General features: G+C 39.5%; 1 protein-coding gene across 4 annotated transcripts in view; it reads left to right on the forward strand.

Moving 5' to 3' along the window:
* GNAL (G protein subunit alpha L) overlaps positions 1 to 25,763 on the forward strand; it is a 191,790-nt gene that overhangs the window by 60,179 nt on the left and 105,848 nt on the right. Inside the window, exons 2-5 of one of the 4 annotated variants that reach the window (XM_068671660.1) lie at positions 12,983 to 13,055; positions 13,916 to 13,970; positions 14,154 to 14,273; positions 15,773 to 17,066. In XM_068671660.1, coding sequence (XP_068527761.1) covers positions 12,983 to 13,055; positions 13,916 to 13,970; positions 14,154 to 14,273; positions 15,773 to 15,811 — 287 coding nt within the window. In that variant the 3' untranslated portion in view covers positions 15,812 to 17,066. The other 3 variants (XM_068671662.1, XM_068671659.1, XM_068671658.1) reach the window with 3 other exon arrangements.

Genomic DNA, 25,763 nt, shown 5'->3' on the forward strand with positions numbered 1-25,763 from the left:
AGCGTGTGACTTTTGAATTTCAAACAAAATGCCACCAATGAAAAGTTGTTCAAAACTTAATGGAATCTGGGTTTTGTTTTTTAAAAAGTTCTGTGAAATTCTTGAATATATTTTTAGAACGAATACTGTGAAAAGCTGTATGTGAAAATGTCCTTGTGTAGATGTGAAGGACACAGAAATATGTGAATGTCCCATCAATTGACTGCTGTTTCCTGATTTGTTTAGAGCATACCATAAATTTTATTTATTATATTTATTATTATTATATTCATTATTTATATTTATTTATTGTTTATTTATTTATTGTTTATTTATTAATTATATAATTACCATAACTTTAGGATCTGTTTAATGGCCCTGTCCTTATTTTAGAATGAAAACTGACAGAAATCCTTAGCCATTAATGAGCATATACAATGATCATAAGCAAATATTTTAATTGTCTGTTTTCCAAAATTTCAGATACTCATATTGGCACTTTTCAGTTACTTTGATATTGTCCATTGTTACTTAATTGCAGCATTCTACAATAATCTTTTTTAAGTTTCAAGCTGATGTTTACCCAAAATAGATTAGCTTGGACATATACTTAGTCTCACTTTGATGAAAGGTTCTGTTCCGTAAAGAAGACTCAGATTTCAGCTTTTAATTTCTTAATTAAGAACTCACGGGGTGATTATTTCTGAACTCTCATACAATATATGCCACCAACAGAGTGGAGAAACATTCACTCACACATGAGACAGGCACACAGACAGACTAAAGGTTTATTACTGGTGAGGTTTTTTTGGGGGGGATGAGGAGGAGGTGAAGGGATTGAAAGAAAGCAAGAATAATCCTAAACTTACAGGAAACAGCTGTATGAGGTGAATTCATATCAAAAGACAGAAAATTCTGTTGTGCATGTGTGTTGTCAGTAATATGCTGACAACATACCTGTTAGATTTTCATTTACGTCATTCTACAGGGAGAAGGAGGAAGTTGTTATCTGCTGCTTGCTTTTCATGTTTATCTTTAGGGAAATTAAGGATTACCTGAGTGCACTGATAGGTACATGCTAATTTTCATTTGTATTGGAATCAGTGTTCATGAGGCATTTTATTCAAATTGTACAAACCTGTAGCTGTGGTAGAATCTGGAAGGGAGGAATTTTGTCAGATTCCAAAAGGTCGGGATGCCAGCTTCTGAAAGGAAAACTGTATCTCTGTTATCCCTGTAGTGAACAGATGCAGGGTAGCTTACATTTTCAGCATTTTTCTTCCAGTGTCTCCTTAGACCTTTATGAAGGATCACTGAGGTTGGGGTTGTTCCATGAGATCTGGGGGTGTTAACTCTTTGCTCTTACAGCATTTCTTACTGCCTGAGGTCAATGGACAGCATATCAACAGATGGAGTCAATGGATTCAGCAGGTACCAATTATCATGTTGAACAGCACCATATGGAAAGAACTGTGGGTCCTTTTTAAATGAAGAAAAGCATTAAGATGTATTAACATACACTTCTTTACTTATGAAAGAAGTGGATTCATAAATGTCACTAGAAATGATTGATCAGGTGCTAAATTAAATGCAGAAGCCTTTCTTATGGTGAAATCCACTGGTCACCAGCTCTGCCCTCTTACTTTCCAAGTTATTAACACATCACTAAGAATACAGTAGTTTTGGCTTGCTGCCATGCAATGCAGTTGCTCAACTGTATTTCCTGCTAGTAACCTTTATGTCCATTTCACAGTGATTTCTGATCACTATTATATCTCTAGATGAACTCACTTTGAATCATTTATAGTCTATGAGAAGAGGAGAAGAGAAGAGAAATATGCATTTCAGGGGAGAAATTTATTAGATAATAATATAATCATTTTCATAATTCTTAGATTTTAAACATCTGCATTACTGAGACACTTTACACCCTACATTTGATATATTAACTTGACATCTGGTACAAAGCTCAGCTGTAGAAATCAGTGTTGAGCCAGATAAGCTGCATTAAAAGAGTCAGCCCCTTTCACTGCAGTTGGTCAAAATTGGTATTGATGATAGAGTTTTACATAATGTCTATGGTTTTAACCCATACTGGACATAATGTTGGGTCCATACTATGCATGATTATAGTGTCTTTTCTATGTGGCTCATTTCGGAGGTTGCTCTTCGTATTGGTAGTATATTACCCCCGAAAATGTTCAAGTGAGCAGCTTCCAAGCATAGGCTTAGTATTTAAACCTGATGTCATGGTTTTCACATGCAAAGTAAAAAATAAATAAATGAATGAAAACATCATAGCACCCATTTGAAACAGAGCAGGCTGTAGAAAAAAAAATACATTTTTTGCTATCATTACATATGCATAATACAGCATGGATTTGCTTAACTTACAAGTCATCCAAAGTATTGGTCAGCGTAAAGAATGACTTCGTCATAATGCCGTAATGGTTTTGATAACAAACAAAAAGAACGATCATTTCTAAGGTTGTTCTAAATCTTCAAATAATTCTAAGATTTAATTTTTAAAATTGGATAGTATCCTTCAGAAACAAAAAAATAAAGTCCCTTGCTTAATAGGTATGTATCTGTATGTCTGTCAATATTTTGAATTTTTGAAGTGCAACCTATCCATTCAGTGTATTTCAAAAAACATAGAAGCAAGATTGCTACACATTCAATAAGCTCAAGTGCTGTAAATATAAACTACAACTTTAGGTAATGTAAGTTGTATGCTAACACTAGTTCAGATTTCCTTAGGCAATAGAAATTACTTGCAGTTTACAGGAAAAGAAGCATAGAATTTGGCATTATTGAAAGTATTTTGCCAGAGCATCACTTTTTTAATTTTTTTGTGTTAATCTTTGGCTGTGAGCTCTGTACAGTTCACAGAAGACAACCACCAGCTCACACTGTACATCATATAAAATCCTAGAGACAATCTACAGAAAGTAACAGAGTTAAACTTGGAAGTTTAGGCACTTGACTGAGTGGTATTTCTTCTCCTTTCTACTTACCGTCTTGCAGGACATGCAGAGAAATAATCTGACGGCTTAGAAAGCAGCAAATAATAGAAAAGGTAAATCAGGCGAGGGAAGCAGTATGGTAAAGGCATGAAGCGAGCCTGAGTTGATTCACAGATTAGCGCCGAGGCTATTGTTCGTTGACACAATAGAAGGAACAAGTTCGGGAAGGTGTGTGGACGCCTGCCACATGCGGCCTCCTTCCACTCAGCAGGACAGGGCTTCCAGGTCGTGGTGGTGAGGCAGGTGGCGAGGAGAGGGGCCTCTCCTTCACCAGGCCCATCTCCTCACGACAGGGGTGTAACACGGATGAGTCTGGGGATTTTGTTTTCTTCAGGCAGCTCTTCCAGAACCATACTCTTCTGAGGGCTCAAAACGCTGTTTTTTCCTGTCTCTCTACATCTCAAGACAGTTATTAAATTAGATGAAGCAGTTTGGATTGTATTGTATTCAAGGTTTTTTTTTTCTAGTTAAAGGGAAAGCTCTCTTCTCTGGAAAGCAACATTATGCCTTTGATTTCCATCAGGAGAAAACAGGGCCCCTGGCCTGTGGTTCTGGACACAGCATTGCCCACAGCTGCTCTCACAGCATGCTGGCTCTGGTGGAGAGCCCCAGCCCTGGTGGCCTAAGTTGACAATTCAAGCCCCAGCCCACTGCACGCTTAGTGTTGGCATTGCATGCACCCACAGGGATCATAGGTCTGATCGACCCCACTCCTCATCTCTTCACTGAGGCCGGCTGTCCTTCCTTACTGTCTTCATAGCTCTCGTCTGTACCTGTGCCAGCATGCCGTCTTATCTCCTGAATGGAGTGACCTCAGTTAATCATGTTTCCCATGAATTCTTACGAATATAATGTTAATACCTTCCTCTGTGTGAGGAATACCTTATACAATATTTGCTGGGCCTCCATTTCTTTTATTTTTACCTTTGTTGTTGTTTTTTTTTTTGTTTCACTTTCATAGAACCACAGAATATCCCAAGCTGGAAAGGGCCCGCAAAGACCATCAAGTCCAACTCCTGGCTCCACACGGGACCTCCCCAAAATCAGACCGTGTGTCTGACAGCATTGTCCAAAAACTTCTTGAACTCTGGCAGACTTGTTGCCATGATCACTGCCCTGGGGAGCCTGGGTATTTTACAGATGTAATTCTTGAATCTTTCTGATGTCCATTACCAAACTCTCTAAGTTGTGGTATGGACCACAAGAATTTGCATGACACAGAAAAGTTTTAAGCCAGCTCAGTGTAAGTCATTTACATGTTCAGACAGAGCATCCTGAAGTGTATTCTTCCGAGCTGTCTCCTTTGTACACAGAGCATTACACTGGTTTGTATTTCTGGTAAATGTTTTGCAGGGCTAACCTATTAATAGCTGGTTTTCCCTACATGAGCAGGCAGTATCCTAAGCTGTCTAAAGGTTAAGAACGGATTTGTAAATGGAAATTTATAGTGGTTATTTTTATTTAAATCAAGTGTTCTCAATTAGCGTCCATGTAAAAGAGCTATCTAAAAGAACACAATAGTCATAATGTATCTAATGATCCTTTATTAGCAGATTGTGATCGTATCTTTATTAGTGTTGGTAATTGTGCTGACAGTGTTGCTGACAGGTTAAGCCATTTCTTACTACAATAGCTTTTGTGCTGTTGCATCAGGATCAGAAATGCAGTTCCTGAAGACTTGCCTATTATGAAGAACAGGCTGCAAAGAAATGGAAGCACATCTTGCCATTGTGTTTAGTGATGCAGGTGACAGGTTGCTATAGTTGGCTCTGAGCAGGAAGAACTTGCATATAGGTAGGTTTAAATGCCTTTAAGTGCTTCAGGCTTGGAAGGTATTTGCATATTGTGTATGAAAATTAAGGCTAGGGGAGCATTGTTCGGAGTTGTTAAAAACTTCAAGCAGCTCTGAACTTTGAAAAACCCTCTTGAAGTTTTAAAACTTATAGTGTGGTTTCTGAACAGCTGCATGAGGTGAGATATCTGGATTAGACCACATTACTTCTGCACTTGGACTATTGCTAGTCTTAGACACTGCTGTGACAGGTCAGCGTAGCATTGCACTACATTATGTGGACATCAGCAAAGCTTTACAATTCCAAGGAGGTTGCAAGGCACCAAGCTAGAATGATTCTCCTAAAAACTAATGAATAAACAAACAAAACTGTCTGAAATTATGCATATTGGCATGGAAATATGATACCAATGTTGATCTATCTGAGACTTTAAACCCAGAGAAAATGTTGCCATATTTTAGGAAGTTTTCTCTTGTTATGCATTTTTAATTTAAAAACAAACTTTATTTCCCAAAGTATGTGAAAAATACAGATTCTTCAGTAACTCAATATTTTTAAGTGACCTGTTCCAAAATGCCTGCAAGTTCACTCGACTTTTCCCCTTCTCCTTCATGCATTCACCAATATTTTTTGTCACCTTTCATTCCAAATAAAATGATCCTGATGTACTTCCTGTGAGATTTCATCCATACTCTTTATCTTTAGATAATAAACAAATAAACTAATATTTGCTCCAAAGACGCTAACTGATATTACACAAACAACCCAGAGCATGCTGAAAAAAGCTTTTGCTTTTTAGTAAAAATACATCAGTAAAATTATATGGGTTTGACTTTCATTGACTCGTTCTGTAAGGGTTCCGTCAGAATACCCTTGTAATTTAGGGACTAGCAGGGAATAGAACAAGTGAATAGAAGAATAAGTAGACCTATTTCCCAGGAAATAGTCACACTACATTTATAATTGTTTTTCTCCTCCCCTGCATAGGTATACTAATAGAATAGTAGTCAGTCTGCTTAGTCTTCTTATCTACTATTTCAGCTGTCCAGAGAAATAAATAAATCCATGTCTTGAAAGCACGGAAGTTGAATTGCAACACAAACCTGGCTTTGGAAAGGACTGTTTGGGTCAACAAGTCACATCTCTTCAATTACAAACAAAAGTGTGATAGCTCCTAAATCCAAGAGATCGTCTTTACACACGTATACCACAAAAATACCTATAACAAACCTAAGATCTATACCACAAAAGTCTAGGCAGAGCATGACTCAACAAGTCCGTGTTACATGCAGATGTATAGGGTAAAAAAAGATGGATGGATAAGGAGAAAAACGTCGTGTGTTTATTCAGTGAGTGTGGTGTTTCATCCGGGTTTGCTAGTTCAGACTCATGCAGTCAGACACAAGCTATACTTCTGCAACAGGGGTTACTGACACAGATCAGGGTGTGAGGCTACACACATCTTGCTAACATTATTTCCTGAAGCCATTTTTTACCAATGACTCTTCTGTGGAGCAACATGTTGGGATACTTAAATAAGGTTAGGAAATAGACTTACTTGCTCTGAATTTACCAGTACTTTTGAGTCTCATAATTGCATAAATGTGCACTCACTAAAAAATAGTCGTAGACTTACTTGATTCATGTAAATGTAGGTGTATGAGAGGATCATATTGATTTGTAAAAAATTTCAGGTGACAGACACCAGTGACTATTACAGCAGGCATTCAGAAGACTTACAGCATCATTTTGGTTAGGTTTCAGCATGTAGAAACTATGTAGAGACTTCGTTTTTTGAAAATCAGCCATATGCTGGGATAGCTAGAACTTAATTTCTCAAGCAGAAGAGCTAAAAAACAAAAAACTAAAGTGTATCTCTGTATCAGGAAAGGAGGTGATACAAGCACACTTAACTTACAGATGAGATATGTTTGTGGTAAATGTAGAAACTACCTAGCTTCGCAGAATGTGGTCTAATAAATAGGAGTGGTGTCAGGCATGCTGTGACTGTCAGGGTTTTGCTGACGCATGTGAGTTAAAGGTGAGATTAAGGCACATATTGCACATGTTGAGTGTCTTAACAGATATTTTTCACCAGTTTTCCACTGCTAAACAAATAGGGAGCTCATAATAGCTGACCTGAGCATTTACTATTATATACAAAATTTGATATCATATACAAAATCCTTTATAAACTGAAGATAAATAAGTCAGCTTCATTGCTACAGCGGTGCAAGGTATTGGTCAGCATGTTGCAGAGAATCCAGGCTGTCTCCCATATAGATTTTTCCCTCTATTTTTTTTTCAAGCAGCAACTACAGTTATAATTCTAGCATATTTCCTTATAATTGTTTATGAATTACCTCCTAGATTAGGGTGGTATTAGCATATTTTGCTTGGCTTTCTTTAAATCTATTTAATCTTGAGGATACCCTTGAAAAACTGATTAGAACTGAAATGTGAATGTATTCCTTGGTTTATTCAGTTTAGGAATGGTTGGGGGGGTGCCAAATCAAGTGAAACTTCCCGTAACTGGGGATACTGTCATAAAAGTGTCTCCAGTTTTGCTAACCATGTAATATATCCCGTAATAGAGGCTCACAAATTCATTAAATGAGAGCTTGTCCTTTTGCCTTTGCAAAAGCTTCCGTGTTGCAGAGTTTAACAGTATTATTTGATTGTAATATGTAAACATATCTAAACCACAAAAGGTTGCTCAGTCTGTTATACATTATTAGGCCCTTGCTGGATTTCAGTTAGTCTCAATCAGCAACTTCTGCCTCCAGTACCGACAGATAGAAGTGCATGCAGTGCTGCTGTGCGGGTCTGACTTCACAGAAAGGGGTTTCTAGTCTGAAAAGCCAAGTAATAAACACATGCATTATCTTACCAGTAAGTGTCTGAATGCAAGCTCTGAGCTCACTGGGATGTCCACACCAGAAATTTCCCTTTCCCTGTTTCCATGCGCGTTAGGACAAGTAGTAACTAGCCTGGATGAGCAATGACTCGCTTGAATGAAAGAGGATTGTCCTCTTTCTTTAACGTGGTCGTGCTGTAAAGGTGCTTTTCACCCGATGCTTTTCTGTGCAGGCTTCCATGGAGCATCAGACCCACGAGCAAGCTTCTTGGAGCTAATCCTCCCCTTCACAACTGCTCACTTGGGGCAAAAGGCTACTGTCCTTATTTCTGTTGCCTGCAGTTTTTCTCGGGAAAACTCTTCTTCATCTTCAAACCCTATTACTTTTACTCCACAGTCTCTCACTTCACCTGCTTTCTTCCTTCTGTTACTCACCTGTGCTCCTGAGCATCTCGTGGAGACAGGAGCTGGGTGCTGGGGGAGAGAAGCAGCTGCGGGTCACTGGCTTTGTCAGGCCAGTTACCTGGTGACATTGCCAAGTGGAGAAGCATGGCACAGGCATGGGGACACCAAAACTGGGTCAGGGAGCTGAGGAACTGCCCCTTCCCGAGGCTGACCCTTTAATTTTTTTTTATTTCTATTTTTTTAATTGTTTTAAGGAATTTTCTGAGGTGACAGTTATAAAAACGCCAGGATAAAGGTTGGGTTTTGTAGCATGACATTTGTGTCTCTGTGTAGCACGTGCTGTGTACGTACTAGATCCATAGTCAGTATTTTTCATGCAGTCAAAGTCATAATTTTTCTGGTTCCTGGTTCATGTATCGTAAAAAATCCAAATGTAGCATTCCAGGGAGTGTGTACTTTTGTGTTAATATTTGACATCTGCAGGGAGACAAAATTACCAAGAATTTATTACCAGAGAGAATTATTTTTCTTGAATACCTATGCAAATACCAGTTTATTTTTCTCTTTTCAGACCATGGTTTGAGGATGAGGTGGAGTAAAAAATGTGAGTACTAGTGAGTTGCATATCCTGATGTTCAGTGCAAAGCATGAAAAAAAAGTCAGTGAGGCAAGGCAGATCACCACAGTGTTACCCACCTAGTGCATACTTGAGGACAGTGAGAGTTCAGAGACACCTGTGAAAGCTGAGGCAGGAAGAGTGACAAGCAGGAAGAGTCTGTTCTCCCACTGCTTACCTCCCCGTAAGCTTTTATTTTTATCAATTTCTCCATTTGCTTTGTCTTTGAGAAACACCTCCAAAGCCAAAATAGGGGTGTTGTAAAGGCAAGATGGTCTGCAAAGGGTCTGCAGGGTTTCTGTAGAAAACCCTTCTCCACCTCTACGTAATGTTTTCAAGAAAAACTTCTGCATCAGTCCTGCTGTGGATAAGACGAGCAAGGAGCAACAGGGTCTCTGGAGCCCTACCTGCAGGAGCTCCTTATTGATTCTCCCTGAGTTTTTCTCCTCCTTCAAACACTTCCGTCCAAACAGAATGGGCAAGAGAAACAACTCTGTGACTTTGTGGCAGCTGGTTGTGGCTGTTGCCCTGATCAGCCTCAGCTGGGTTGTCGGTTTCCGTCCATTCAAGCACACAGACACAGCCTCCACGCACGTGGCTTGGGCTCCCCAGCACTCAGCCTGGGGCTCACCGCAGCGGCAACTTGCAAAGGAGAGGGGATGTGAAGGTGGCTCTGGTTTCCCTCCAGGAGGGCTCACGCTTCACTGCCTGCTTTCACAGTGGGACACCGCCACATTCGAGCATGAAGCAGGAGAAGCCGAATCTGATTTTTGCACATGCACTGAGTACGTATTTATGTTTATATATTTATTAGTGTACATAGAAATATATGTACGTATATGTCCATTGGCTGATCTGATGGGGCAGGAGCAGTGGAAGTATCTCATTTTCAAGAGGACCAGGAATTTAAGGAGGCTGCTATGTTGTCTGACCGGGAAGAGCAAGGAGAATCTCCTTTTCCTTGCTCAGGATTTTGGCTTTATTCACGTGTGATTTGTACCAGAAGCTTGTTTGGTAAAGCAGCATTGCTGAAACCATTTATAGAGGTGGGTTGAACTGTGTCTGGATACAAATATGTCTGAATACCAGGCTTACAGTCTGGGTTTGTCTGTGTGTAGAAGATTCACATATGCATGGGGTAGCTGTGATTACTCTCTGAAAAAAAAAAAAAAAATCTGTGTCCAAAGATGGTGAGAGCTGCTCCTGTGTGTATTATTATTTCCAGGATTTTGTAGTTTTGAATGTGCTGAGATAAGGAGCATTTGGGAAGGGGAAAAGGAGGATTGGGAATATAATTACAGGCAAAAGTTCTTTCTGGACACAGGTCACTTGCGCGTGTCATTCTTGAACTGTGTGATCTTTTCTCAGGAGGAAGAAACCCAGAGGGGTCATGGGGTTTGCAAGGGGGAGAGAGGAAATGAGAAACACTTTCCCTCTTTTGGAGAAAGGTAAAAGCAGGATATTCCAGGATCCTGTCAAATCCTATTTATTGGCACTGAGCCTCATCAAAGCTGGGAACAAACCTGCACCCAAAATCCCTATGTTAGTACATGCAGGAACAAAACCGCTGAGGAGGGGAGGGCAAAAAAACAAGGCAGATTTATCTCCTGGGGGCAAGCAACACTAGCCAGATTTGGGACATAGGTCTCAAACTGAAGTATTTTCATAGGAAATGAAAAAGGATACACGCATCTTGTGCATTCCAACTTTTGGCTTCTGATGGTAAAGAGCAATGAACAGCCAGCAGCTGATTTCCAGCAAAGCCTGTTCTGCTTGGAGCCCAGAGCAAGTGTGACTGCTCTTCACCAGAGCTGCTCATCCTGTATCCCATGCCTGACAGCCTCAAAAAACAGCAGTGGTCCTGAACTGTGCTTCTAAACCTATCTGTGTCAGAGGAAGTTTTTGTGCTCTCCAGACACAAAATAGGAAAAAAAGCATTCTGTCTTAAAAAATGGATTGATGCTAAAAAAAATGTGTGTTTTGGCCTGGCAGATCCTGTGACTTCGTACCTATACTTTTCTCCTCATACACACACTGCCTATATAAGGAGGAAAATAAAATGGTTCCCATGATGTAGATCCACCAAAACACGTGTCGGGCACTTGAATCCCGTAGTGTCTCTCTGGAAAGCTGCAGCCACGGGTACCAGAGCAGTACCCGCTTGTCTTCTGGCTCCTGCCCATTTCACCTCCCCACGGCGCGCTTCCATGGCAGGCAGCACCAGTTCCTCTTCCTTGAGCTCAGATCCAGCACTTCCTGCCCGAGGGAGAGCAATTAATCACCCTCCGTCCTCCAGTCTGTGACATCTAGGCTCTTCTGGACACGGCCAGCTCAGGCTTTTTTAGATAAAAAAAGGATATTTCGTTTTATAGAGGGCACCTCTCTGATTTTAGTCAGAACCAACCAGGGTTTCACATGTACATAGCTATCAAAATATTTATTTATTTATTTATTTATTTACTAATCCAGCTTCAGAAGCCTGGGCAGATAATAATATTTGGAAGTAAAGGGTGAAAACATCGCTGAGGGGTCGGAGGTTGTGTGTCCATCCTTCTGGTGGTTTTGCGGCTCGGTGAACGGGAACGTGTCCTTTAAGAGTTTTAGGAAGAGGCCAAAGCCATGAATTTGCACCAAGATGCCAGCCTGCAAGGCGGGAGATGTGAATCAAGTAGGGGCACCGATAATTTTGTCCGGTTTGGTGTTTCACCTCCAGACCTAAAATGGAGGTAAACGAAGCGACGAACGGACCGTGGGCTTCAGAGGTGGGTGGTGGGATGTAATGGTGTTTCGGGCTAAACAGCACTGCGGGCTGTTGGGACAGCTTCGCTTCCCCGTTCAGCTGATGGGGTTGGGAACATTTAAGGCTGGGGGGGACCCCAAAACCTGCCCGTGACAGCTGAAGGAAGGGGGGGCCGCGCCTTTCCTCCACCTCCATGGCTGCGTGGGCTCCAGGCCACCGGGCCCCACAGGCTTCGGGGCAGGACCACGGGGGGGGATGGAGGAGGAGGAGGAGGAGGAGGAGGAAGAGGAGGAGGAGGAGGAAGGCCGAAAGGCTGCGTCCAGCGGGTGCCAGCGCCAGGTTTTGGCGGCAGCAGGGCCGGCAGGAGGGCGGGCGAGGACCTCGGCCCCGGGGCCGGGGCTTGGCGGCGGCGGTGGGTGAGGGGGCTGAGGGCTCGGAGCCCCCCCCCCAGGTGTCGGGGTCCGGCTGGTGCCTGGTGTGTGTGCTCTGCCCGCCCTGCGCGCAGGGCTTGCAGCCTGCCCGTTTCCTGGTCTGGCAGCGAGAGGCAGTGCTGAGTTGGAGAGACAAAAATAGCCCTTCGGAGAGGAGAGAGAGAGAGAGAGAGAGAGAGAGCGAGCAGCATAGGGATTGTGTGCGCGGCGGGGAGGGAGCGAGCGGCAGCAGGGCTGGTTTCCAGGAGGAGCCCTGCGCTGCCTCGCCGCCCTTGCATGTTCGCCGGCGGATCGCTGCCCACCCCCCCCCCCGCCCCCTCCCTGCTCGGGCACGGCCACGGCCACCTCCGCCGGCTGCTCCCCGCATCTCCTCCGGGGAGGGCAGCGGACAAACTCCTGCTTTGATCAGAGGGCGGCCAGAGACCATTTTACCGGAGCGAGGCGGGGGCCAGGAGCGAAGAGAAACCGCCGCAGGGATATCGGGATTTTAGAGCCTGGTCTTCGACGCCTCCCTCCCTCCCTCCCTCCCTCCCTGCTCCCCCCCCCCCCCCAGCCCCTCACCCCCCTACCCCCTTTTTCCCTCCCCTTCCCCTCTGTAAATAACCCGCTGCGCAAAAAGCCCGGCGCTTTGACATCCCTCCCCGGCAGCGGCTATGGGGTGTTTGGGCAACAGCAAAACGGAGGACCAGCGTATCGATGAGAAAGCGCAGCGAGAAGCCAACAAAAAAATAGAGAAGCAGTTGCAGAAGGAGCGGCTGGCTTACAAAGCGACGCACCGCTTGCTCCTGCTGGGTAAGGCGGCGGGGACGGGGGCAAGGGGGGGGTGGGGGGGCGGCCGAGCGAGCCCCCCCCCCCCTCCCCAAATAAAAAATAAAAAATAAAGGATGGGGGCCGTGGAGAAGCGGGGTGCTGCCACCCCAAGCCCAAAAGCAGCCCCAAAGCCAGCCCGGATCGGGACCGGGGTCGGGGTCGGGGCTGGAGCCACGGATGCGACCGCGGGGAAACGGCGCCGGAGGTGGGAGATGCTCCCGCGGCCGAAAACAACCAAAATAAACCCCGATCATCATAACCACAACAAAAAGGCCATCCCGAGCCTCGTCTCCTAATGCTCTCCCTTCCCTCCCTTCTCTTCCAGGGGCTGGTGAGTCAGGGAAAAGCACGATTGTGAAACAGATGCGGATCCTGCATGTCAACGGCTTTAATTCAGAGTAAGGCTCGCGCTGGCGTCGTGGCCGCTTCTTGCCTTGCATGCTCCAAGCAGGTTCAGGCTCAGGAAATTTCTCCTGGCATCCTCCGCCTTTTGGTGGCTGGGCACTGCGTTTCGGGGGAGGGAGGGGGGGGGGGGGAAAGGGGAGCGAGGATAAGGAAATTGCTGCTGTTGTCTGTTTGCATTTTCTCCTCCTGGCCCCTTTACTGTATTTTCACACTGTTGCTACTGCAGCGCTTGACAGGCCCCTGTGTAGCAACAACATGGCGACTACTTTTTGCATAGAAGCAAATAACTAAATATTGCATCTGTCCGTGACACAAAAATACATGTCAAGTCACACTCAGGATGACAGTGGCTGCTGTTTTTCCGGTACTGGGCTGAGTGTAAAACTGAAACTGATTCTGCACGTTTGTTAGAAATCCTCCTGATTTCTGAGGCTACATCATCTTCTCTCTCAAGAACTCTTTCCCGGAAATCGTTATTAATCTATAGCGTTAATTTTAGGTATCTGCTGACTTTCACCTAGATGTTATTAATTTTGAGCGTATCTGCAGCATGCTGTAGGAATGAAAGAATGACTTCTAGTTTCATTGGGGGGGGGCTTTGCAGATGTGGCTATCATTGTCTGATTATAAAAACAAAAACCAAAATAGAGATGAACGTGGATTGCTCTTCATACCGTGTGAGGAAAGGGATGAGTGGTGAGACATATTTGTCTTGCTATTGTTTTCAGTTAGTATGTTGTAATGACTGAGGAGCAGATAAACAAGCGATCAGTAAGAAAAAAAAATAAATGCAACAGACTGAGCTGATTTGGAAGAAAGAAATCAAAGCGTTAATATTTCTGTTTTAATGCAGAGAAAAGAAACAGAAAATACTGGATATTCGGAAAAATGTTAAAGATGCGATTGTGGTAAGAACACACTTTATACTGTTCTTCAATGCTTGGGTGTGCTGGAAATGATAAGGATTGTGCTCTCTAAGACTGAGCAGAGAGAAATCCCATTTTGCTGATCAGATTGGATTAGCTTCTATTGATCCTGCATCTTAGATTTATCCAGATTAATGCATTTGTTTTTGTTTTATCCAATTCTAGACTATAGTTTCAGCTATGAGCACTTTAATACCCCCAGTTCCATTGGCCAACCCAGAAAACCAATTTCGAATGGACTACATCAAGAGTATAGCTCCTCTTTCTGACTTTGACTATACACAGGTAAGACTAGAAACCACCGCTTTATTCTGCTTTAAGGGGGAACACATCGATTCACTTTCATTTGCTGAAATGTTGCTTTTTTGTTGTTGTTGTTGTTGTTTGACTTTTTGGATGATGGTCATGAGAAGAGCTCAAGCCAGAATTACCACTGGGTTAACTTTCTTACAAGACTGTGGTGGTTGCACCTGTTTTAGTGTTGCTTGGTTTTGTTGTTACTGATTTATTTGCTGATGTTTGTAAATGCTGCTTCTGTATTTAGTTCTTCTCTTTAAAATTTCTGATACAGTTACGACATACTGAAGCTTGAAATAAGACTCTGTTGCAAGTTGTTTTCCTGCATGGAATTAAATGCAGGATCTCAGTCTGAGGAGTTACAGTTTACCTGCAGAAAAAGATTTAAAAGGCTGGAGTGGCCCCAGTAGCATTTACCATACTTACTGCACTCCCATAAGCAGTGGTTGAGTAAGGTGGTTTGCTTCCTTATCTGTTTATTGTAGTTGGCCTTAGCAGTGGTTTAGTTGTTTGTGAGTGTGAGCCATCGTTTGATGTGGAACCACATGAAAACTAGGGATTTCTATATGGAGGTTACTCTTTGGTACTCAGCTTAGAGATACCATTTGGATTAACTCGCATAGGCATCTTACTTTTGATTATTTTTATCTTTTTACATTATTATTTATAGAAATGTCTGTAGTATGATTGATGTTTTATGCATGACATGAAAGCAACTGCACAGACATAATGAATATTATTTTAAAATATTTTTGCAGTTGAACAATTTGGAACTGGACTTAGAATCTTATATATATATAAAGTCAGTATATATCAATAACAATTTGTTATGGATACAATAAGGACTATAAATATCTTCCTTCATTGGCTAAATGATTATGAGTTCTTCATGCTATCAATATTACCGAAGAAGCCATTTACAATAGAGTGTCTTTAGGTTATTATAGCTTCAGGGTGGAAGAGGGAGAAGGGGAAGAGCCGTTTCTTTATTATATGACTCATATTCTCTGGTGTGTGGTTTTGCCTCTGGTAAAGCTACCACTTTGAAGGTTCAAGATAAAGAAAAAATATCAGACATCTTGTACAGTTAGAATTTAACACAGAATGCAGATGTTAAGAAAACGACTGTAAGGTACACCCACATATGGCATAATTGCTCAATTGGTAGAAGTAAGTTGGTGAAAATGAGAAACTCTTTTTAGAATTGGAAATCAAATTTGACATGAATTGTTTGTCTTATGCAGGTATTTCAGTTCTCAGGCATTTGTTGCTCATATTATCTCTTTCCTTCAATTTCTGTTGGGTGAAACAAATTTGTTTGTTATTTGTTTGGGTAAAATAACTAGTTGCATATATTTTTTGTCATTCTCTGCAGTACATCTGTTTTTCTGAGCTCTTGGGGGGTAAGAAAACTGAAGCAGGCTTTCCATGGGGTTGGAGAAATATTCATTATTATTATTTTTTACAAAAATTCTCCTTTTTCGCAGAAGTTGTCTGTATCTGGGAAAACTGAAGTCACAGTTTGATAGTTTTGGAGGGGAAAAGCTTATTCTTCTTGGAGGAGAAAAAGAATGGGGCCCCAGGGACTATGAAGCAAGTAATAATTCATTTGAAATCTTGATTCCAAAGTCCATTTTTGTTTAAAATAATAAAAACTAATAACTCTGCTTTTTAATTAAGTAGGATTTCCGATAAATCTATCACATTATTTGAAATAGTGTCAAATAATAGTCCTAGTAGAAAAAAATAGCTTTTGCAAGCTTAAAAAGGGAAGACAAATCTAATGCTGTTTTAGAAGTAAATATATTTTATGTACCACTTTTGTCTATTTCTGTTTTCTTCTCTTCCCAATTCATAGGTTTAGTAATTGTAAAATACATAGATGTGGTTTTTTTAGTGTCTTGGTTTAGAATATTGTTTTTCTCCATGAAGATGTGTGAGCAAGACAGATTTAAAAAAAAAAAAAAAAAAAGTGCTATTGTGCTTCAGGGCTTGATTCCACTCCAGTTTAAGTCAATGATAACTTAAAGTAAATTTATGTTTCCAGCTGAAATAACTTTTGACCCATTTTGTATTTTTGGATAAGGACAGATATAAAAATAAATACTTGGACATTAATCAGTGCATCCCGTGTCAAGCATTACTGATTCTCTAATTAATACCTGATGTATGGAATAAGGCCTTCTGAACCAGAGAAACTAATAAAGTATTTAATAGTGTTCACTCAAGGCTTGCTATTCTATCATCTGTATTTAAAAGCAGATCTAAACCAAAAAATGCTGACTTAAGCAGTGCTTAGGTATTGCCTCTGGGATAAATTTTGGCACATTCTAAAACATGACAAATGTGACCCTTCTTCATCTGAATGAGGGAAGAGGTAATTTTAGGATTTTTAGCAGTATGGATGGTAGTGAGCAGTTTAAGACAGCAGCCCCTATTGTTGCAATATGAATTACAGATGTGTTATTTTTTTGGATAATGTTAGTTGTGTAATCTTTGTCTTAGAAATCAATGTATTTTAGTTTCAGATGTATTTTAAATAAATTGCATGCAAAATGTGGTAGAATGAGTGCACTGTACCATGAGTCTTTACAGAGAGATCCCTCATAATATGCAAAAACTTCACTGATGGTACAATATGGCCAACACTCATGAGACACTAATTTAAATATATTTGTGACATATTGGATATGCTTGGATATGCGTACTTAAATTGCATACAAATTAACTAATATACATTTAATTGTGAAAATTGTCCTTTGAAATAAATGGATTTGAAAATACTGATTTCCTGTGGGTGAAATCATATTCTAATTAAAAATTATGACTGAAAATTCCAAGAACTTAAGTGAGGATGGGATTGGCATTTGTACTGAGATCTGTATTTTGGGTTTTTGTTTGTTGTTTTTTTTAATTATATAGCTCTCTACAAAATGCAAGCCACTCATCTTACGTTCTTAGTGGTAAACATTTTAAAACACATTTTCTCTATACATCATTTCAGCATTGCTTTAAGGATCTGTGAATTGACCCCCAGTAGTTTGACTTTTTAAAAACTAGTCCTTAATTTGGTTTAGTTATGCTACCTTGATGACTTACCTTATTGCTATTAAAAAACAAACAAACAAAAGTTTCTTGCTTACTTTTATGATTCTTGTGTTGCCTTTCATTAGTTTTGTTAAAAGTAATAAAATATAATTTTAATTATAATATAATACAATTTTTACCCCCAAAAATACCTGGGTGACTGATGCGGTCTAATTATATAAATAATACTTGAGGTTTGCTTGTTTGTTTTTTAAGTGAATTAATGTGAATAAGTCACGTGTCCATTGTAGTTTCTTCCTTGAAGTCATGAAAGGAATCAAGATAAATTTTCTTCCGATGGCTACTTTAGACATTATCTTAGCACTGTATTCCAGGACGGAGTCTGCAGAAAGGCTTTAAAACTGAAATGGAAGCAAGCACAGCATATCGGAAAGGATTTTTTATTATTTTTGGCAAAGTGTTGATTGATATTTGCTAAAGTTAACAGGAATTGACCTGCGCCATTTTTAATCCTTTATTGATGGGGATTTATTTTGTCCTTTGTGAAACAGAGTGAACATATTAAGGGCATATTATGCTAGTAGCTGTGGAAAAACATGGTGTATTATGTAAGCATGTGTTTACCCACGTTCAGTTGTCTTTATTAAAGTATTTGAATTTTGTGGGCGCGACAAATCTGCTTGGTACGTAATTCCTTTACCCTTTGTCTTCCTCCCAGATTTAGTCAAATTGTTTTTCATAATATACCTCTCGGATCGGGCTCATGTGAACAGTTGTGTGTCTGTATACAGCAGGTAGTCAATTAGCTACAGCCCAAGAGTGTAGTCAAGTGTTTGCCTGCACAAACTAGTCACCAGTAAACGTGAATCATTTGCTTAATAGAGAACATGCAAACACTTCATCCAGTTATTGGGGAGAGGGGAGACTTCTCAAAAGACTCATTTTTCTTTGCTGAGAATGTTTTTAGGGAGGAAAATTATTTTGTTAAACCTTTATAAAACATGAAATTGTGCAAATGTAGTCCCTTGTGCTGATTTTAGAATGCTGGTTTTAAAAATAATTTGTAAAGCTATTTTATCAATCAGGCAAGCTCTTTAATTCAGCTTTCAAAAGTGAAATGTTAATGTAGGCATTGACAGGGAAAGTGCTTTAGATTAATCTGGTCTGTGGTTTGCTCTGCATTTTCAGATATGGCAGTTTGAATTCAATTTTATGACTTTAATTTTCCTCCACGTTTTCTTTGTAAAAATCAGGACTTCATGTTTGTAACGTAAAAACACAAGAAAGAAAAAATTATTTATGGTCAGAATTGGAAGTTACGTAGACTTCTGTTAGGCATTTCAAGTTCTTCTTAGACATAGTACTCAAATTCCACTTTTGCCTGGTGATTGCTGGTTTACACAGCATGTGTCTTGGTGTTTGGAGTAACTGGAGATCTTGCTGAAGGGAAGTATATCGCTGGGCTCCAGAAAATCTTTATGCTAAATAAATAGTTAAATAAAAGATGAAAAACATGATAAATAGGGTTCATATATGGTTAAACTTCCTCGGGTTGTGCAGTTAATGCTGTGACTTTAATATCCTATTTGGCCACAACGTGTTTAGGTTTCCCTGTAATATGTACTTGATGTAGCCCAAAGGAGTTACAAAACAACATCATCTAACATTTTTTGGTTTTCAAATTACTTGCAGTATTTCCATGTTTCTCAGGAGTATGAAAAGATACCAAGTTTTACATAAAAATATCATAAAAGAGACAATACAGTGAATATTGCTAGAAATGACTTGATTTGATTTTTCTTTCTGTCTCAGTTTTTACTTTAGGGCTTCATTTAGCATTTTGGGTAAGATGAACAGCCACAAATTTTTATAATTACCTGTAATCATAATTCTTATTATTACTATAGTTTCAAGTCAAAATTAACTTTTAAGAATCAAGTCAACGTTTAAACATTGACGTTTGCCTTTTACCTTGGTCAAAGATGCGCACTGGTTGTTCTTCATTTGTTCTTGTTTTCGCAAACTTGGAAAGGATCTGGAGTGCTGGATGCTGATCAAATTGCATAGGTCCAACAACATTATTACTACCCTGAATTAAAAACCCTTCAAAAACTAATGAAGAAGACTGTCAGAGAAGGACAGCTGAAAATACTACATATGCTCATGGAGTTGTTGGCAACTCATAGTCGTCACACACAGGTTGATATTGTCAAGAGCACTGATACTGAAAAGTAGTGAATATTGGGGAGAAGTAGCAATTATGCAAGAGATGAAATTTCTTTGTTGTGGGAGCACTCGTTTTTATGCTATGCACTAATGATTAATTAACAGCAGATACTGAAGTTGAGCTCTTGTCATGTTAAGAGCAGATTCTACTGATGCCCGGTGATACCTTTCCCTCAGTACGAAATACCTGTTTGCATACAGATTCTGTGTAAGCGTGTCTGGTTTTCATTAAATCGTCAAGCCATGGCCCTAATGTTCTGACTAGTCAATGTTAAAGTACAAAATTGTAAACATCACATACCTGAGATCAAGAGTAGACTTCAGTGTTATATGTTACGTTGTTTGCATTCTCTCTAAGGATTAAGTTTGCTGTTAATGGATCAGTCCATCCAGTAGTGCTTTCAGAAATAATTAGGTATTATTTTAACCATGTAGTTTCAAAACTAGAATGTGGATTGTATTGCAAACGAGTATAGGGCAATGTTGAAAATCAAACAAACAAACAAAACCTTTCTTGAATTGATAATATATTATGAAACATCAAAAGTATTAAAATCTACCATAATTTTAATTTATTTTAATTCTTTAATAAATACTCAGAAAATACTGAAAACACAATTGATGCCTAAAATGGAAGTGGTTTGTGAAAATTATAGCTCTTCCATGAGGCTCAGGATTTCTTGCTTAAAATACAGGCTTTGTTTTGGGGGGCAGGAGGGAGGATGTGCTTGCCTTAGGATGAAGGAATTCTTTATGATCAAGCATAAAAATAAGGTGAGATTTTTCCTTTAGCAAAAGACCACTCTGTTTAATAAAAGCACAGAACATAGTTCTTCCTTCCCTTGTTCCAAAGTCACTGAACCACAACTGTTAACAACTTATACCAAAGATAAGTAAATGAAAAAAAAATGTGTCCCTGGAAAGGAGCTGGAGATCTGCTTAGGCCCCAGATGGTTAACAGCAGAAATGCTGAGACTGAGAGCCATGGGAAGTCTCATGCATAATCACAAATGAGCTGCAGTATGCAGGAAAAATAGAAGTAGGTATTGGAGTCAGTGATTCTAGGTCTTGCTATCTCGGTATTTTTAAGACAAAATACACAGAAGATGTTCACCTTTCCCATGTCTATGCTTTCTTTAGAATATATTTTTGCATAGCTTTCAATGTAAAATAATGAATTTCAGTCTGAAAAGACTTGTTTGAGAAAGTGTTAAGAATGATTTGAGAAAGTGTTAAGAACAATGCTGCTTATGAATCAACAGTAGCGTTAATATTCAATATTACATCATCATAGCGACACCAAATTGAGTGTTTGCTATTTTACGTCGTGAATCTGATTTCCCAGGTAGTGGGGTTGGATTCACGCTTCACCCAACCTGCCTTTCTTATTATCATCACACAACACAGAGGCTTTCACTGTGAAACTGGAAACATATTGTCATTCATTATTATTGCTAACTAAAACTTCTCTTGTCTCCAAGATTATTGACTTGTCTTACTTCACATTCTGTACCTACGAATACAAATTAGTTGGGGGCTTTTTGAAAGCCAAGCCAGCATCCAGCCTAATACTGTAAACTAATAATAATAAATTTCACATTTTGTCTTTTCTGCTACAATTTTAGCCAGAAACTTTATATACTTCCATAGCACTTTAGAAGGATAAAAATATTTTTACTTCTAAATTTGGATATTTGATTTGATGGCAACTGGAAGACTAATAACTTGAATTATCATTTTAAGTAGGAGTGACTGATTTTCCTTGCTGAACCAAAAATATATTACAGGATTATTTATGAGCTTTAGAATATTTTTGTTCATCAGGTATTTTTCAGTGTGTACCCTAATTTTAAGTTGAGGAAAAATTGGAAGTGATAAGTTAGTCTGATCATTGTCTTTAAACTAGCCCCAGGTCTGTGAAGCTTCCTGATTTATTTACAGGTGTGGTTGCTGTTTTGTATTCAATCCCAAACTCTTGGCTGCTGCCTAGGTGTCTTTCGTAAGCTGTGCAGGTGGCAGCAGTCCTTCTCTACCTCAGACAGTGAGATGCTGAAGAGCAGCTGAAGGAGTAATGTTGTTGGCTCATCTGGTGCCTGAAGGAGATGAACAGCCTGCCTGGGATCACAGATTGATGTTGATTCCTTGTCTTCCTTCAAGGAAGAAACAGGAAGGAAATTATTTCAGTTTTCAGCACTCAGGTTGATTGGCATTGAAATCTCTAGAAGATCTAATTACAAATTAGTATTTAGTTTACTAAGACTTAACATTCATTTTAAAACCTTTGCAAGAACTTCATTTGTTTGTTCCCTCAAGTGTAGATAAAACTGAATTATAGTGAAACTAAATGTAAATACACACGAATGGTAACCACAGTCTTAATGAAGACACACTATCCCATTAGTCTGAGGATGCTGACATTTCATACTTTCACAAGTGGCAGTTTGCAGAGGAAGGGCAGTAAAATATTTAATAAATTATCATTATTTATAAACTGCATTAAAACAAATTTTCCATCGCAGCCAGGGAAAAGGTAAACATAGCAGAATATGTGGAACAATTGTCCTCACTATCAATTAATTCTTTTAATGTTTTAAGCCAAAGATGGCTGGTTGATGCACTACTTTTGCCATTTTTGAGTGCTTTATAAAAATAATGTGTTTAGTAGCCAAGGAGAATCTTTCTTTCTACTTCAGTGGCCATAATATTAAAAAAAAAAAAAAAGTACGCCAGAGATAAATCATTGTATGTATGCATATCATCACCAAAGCCAGCGGAGACCTATGGACCAGAGGATATCACCTACTCAATAATAGTGTCATTGTTTAGAGGTTCAAAGAAGTGAGTGTTCATTAGCCCGACAGCCATAAATCTGAGCTGCGTGCCCTTTCTTCACCATGTGATGCAATTCTAACTGGAGTTTCTAGAACAGCGTTGAGCGTTGCCAGCTTAGACCTTTGCAAATTCTTTTTTTTCATCACTTCCATAGCTTAATCCATTGCTTGTACTTATTGTCAGCAGTGGATTATCTTTTTATTGTCATTATAGACTACACCAACAGACGCGATATTTTGTTTGAGGAAGGTAGCAACCTGAGCTGAGGAATGGAGAACAAGCTCAACAGTATGAACAGAAGATTCTGTGTGTACCTTCCCCAAAATTAAGTAAATAAATTGAAAACTTGCAAGTATTATGGACATCTCCCCCCCACACACACACACAGAGTATTGAAGCAGCTCTACAAAAAGTGTAAATGGGACTCTAAAGCAGTTTTAGGACAAGAACAGTGCACATTTGCAGTTTATGCTGAAAGTTTCCATAATCTGGTTGTATTTTTTGTTTTGCCACCTATTTAATTTCATTTGCTTTTCTGTAGCTAAACGATTTAATTCAAGTGTTTTAGTCAAGTTCTAGGACCTTCTCTTAAAAAGGAGGCAGAAGGAAGATGTAATTTGTACAACACAGTCTCAAGTTTATACTGTCTTCTACTTTGGAAAGTCTTGCAGTAATTTCTTGGAACAGAGCTACATCTGGTTGTAAGCGTGCCAGCTATCATTTGAAGCATGGAGATTATGCTTTCTTGCTTTAAATCAGTAGATTAATTTTGGTTGGTTTAAAGTGCACTCTTGTAATTAATCTGCTAGTATTTGTTTTAAAAACCTATGTTGGATGTTTTGAAAGGATATTTATCCTTAGGCAAGAAGAATATTGGAATTTTTATCTGTTATGTCGACATTAGAGATGAACTTTGCCTTTTAAATCTTTTAAAAGTAAACGTTCTCTGACACTTCTGCCAATTCATTCCATTTCAGTTTTCTTATTGCTGTCAGTAGGACTTAAACATATTTTAATGCAAATAATTATCCCACTGTTTTGAACTGCGAAAGTGTTTAGCAGGATAAAATAGGCTAAGGATATGCAAGCCCTCTTCTCTCCGTTAATTTGGTGAATGCTTTTTGATCACGTCCACCCTCACTTCCATAGGATGTTAAGTGACAGAGCTGTGCAGATCATTCTTTTCTTAACATACACCCACATACTTTCTTTCATATCAGCTAAATAATATCAAATTTAAGAACTGTCAGGTAGGAAAAACAAGAAAAGGCAAAGAATGGTTAAGTAAAATAGGGAGAAGCGTATCCTCATTTCCCTCTGCAGCCAACCTACGAAGCTGAAGCTGGCCACGAGTAGCAGCTCCAGGTTGTCAGGCGGGTCCACCTTGGGTGCAGGCTGGGTGCCTTGAGGAGTGCACAACCGGAGGCAAAAAGAAAAGGCAGAAGGCAAATGTAAATAATAACGATAACAAAATTAAGCTATGAATGCATGGTCATTTATTTTGTCATTGGAGAGAGGAAGAGGTCAAATATTTCCACTTGTTCCTGAAACCATGTCATCAATTACCAGGTTCCTAGCAGATGCTGCAGAAGACTGTTGCTTCCCAGCAGGTTTTGGTAGCCTTTGGGGTGAGAATTTCCTTTCTGGCAGACAGATGTCCTTTAACTTGGGCTTTAGTCTCTGCTTCCTTTTCATGATGCCATTGTTGCCTGTCCTTTTTGGGAAGAATGGACTGTTGTATTTTGGTTAGCATACTTCCAATTCAACAGCAGAGCTTTTATTTTTCCACTTCCAGAAGTAACATTTTTTTCTGTTATCATCTGCCGACTTTCTTTCTAGATTGCAATAACAGTAAACTAAAAAATATAACTAACAAACAAGAATGTGGGTATATTGTGGACAAAAAGAATAATTAGTCAGGGAATACATAAGTCTGAAATGATAATGAGAAAATCTGATGGATTCAAAATCATGTCAGTAGACAAAGGTGGCTCTAAACGTGTCTGAAAATCAGCTATCCAAACTGCGAAGAATTTATGTTTTTTTTTTTTCAGAAATAAGGGATTAAATTTGGTGCTTGTCCTACAAATGACCATATGTTCTACAGAGCAAGTTGTGATTCTTCTCCCCAGTGAATGAAAGCCTAGCAAGACATAAAATGTTCCAAGAAAAACAAAGCTCGTCCTAAAATCCTATATTGTCTATATGATCTTGCAAATGCTTAAACATTTGCGTATATGGGGACCTAAATGCATTGCTGGTTCGCAATTAGCACAGCGTTCGTGCATCTGAACTTCCGGTTACGCAGTGATATTAATATCGAAATCCCAAATACTTCCAACTGAAAAACAAAACCAGCGAACCGTTTCTCCGTGTTAAATTTATATCTGGGAGGTCGTTGAGCACTTTTATGGATTTTCTTGGGGGTGGGAAAACTTGTGTAGGTTAGAGATTGGCACAAAACTTGAAATAAGCAAAATCTTTTTCAGATAAGTGACAGTTCTCTGGATGCTATTAAGCTGCGAACAGTAGGTCTTTTCAATAATCACTGTGATTCATTTTCATATTGTGTTTTTTTTTTTTCTTAATAATAATATCTTTAAAAGGCTTGCTGAACAGTAGGCTGCACCAGCATAACTTTCTGTGCAGAAGGAAAGGGTTCATGCACGGAATCTTAGATAATTTACCTCCAATTGATTTGCACAGCTCGATAATACCAGAAGAATATGAGCTCAGTTCATGGGTTAATTTAGCACTGAATCTCATCTCTGACGATGGCCAGTAGTGGCACTGGAAAAACAGTTTAAGAGTGGGGCAATCACATAGTAATATTGCCTCTCTTTCCTCCATTTATTCTCCTAGTCTCCATGGATTTATGGCTGAGGTATTTGGTATTTTTTGACTTCAAGTAGTATTTCTGTATTTAATAACTTAATAATTTCAGTGATTTTTTTTTCTACCAGGAATTTCTCTCTCTCTTTTTTTTTTTTCCCCTTTGCAACCTGAGTGAACTTTCAGTTGCAGCTGTGAGTCCTGCAGTTTAAGTATGTGTTGTATGAGGAAGTACCACTTGATTGATTTTTTCTTTTTTTTTTTTTTTTTTCTGTTTAAGCTAGATGGTCTTCCCTAGTTCGTCTATTAGAAGTATTCCGTCTTTTCCACATTGCCCTTCTCATTACATACCATATCCCTCCAAATATTTATCTTTGAGCTTAAAGAGTCTGTTTAACTGGTTCTCTCACAGGACTTCTTCCATATCTTTGCTCGTTCTTGTTTCCCTTCCATGTATCTTCTGGTTTTACTAGACACTGTTTGGCCATAGCTGTACACACCGTTCAAGATGTAGGTACATTGTGTATTTATACAGTAGAA

The sequence above is a fragment of the Anas acuta genome, chromosome 2, assembly GCF_963932015.1.
Source record: "Anas acuta chromosome 2, bAnaAcu1.1, whole genome shotgun sequence".
NCBI lineage: Eukaryota > Metazoa > Chordata > Aves > Anseriformes > Anatidae > Anas > Anas acuta.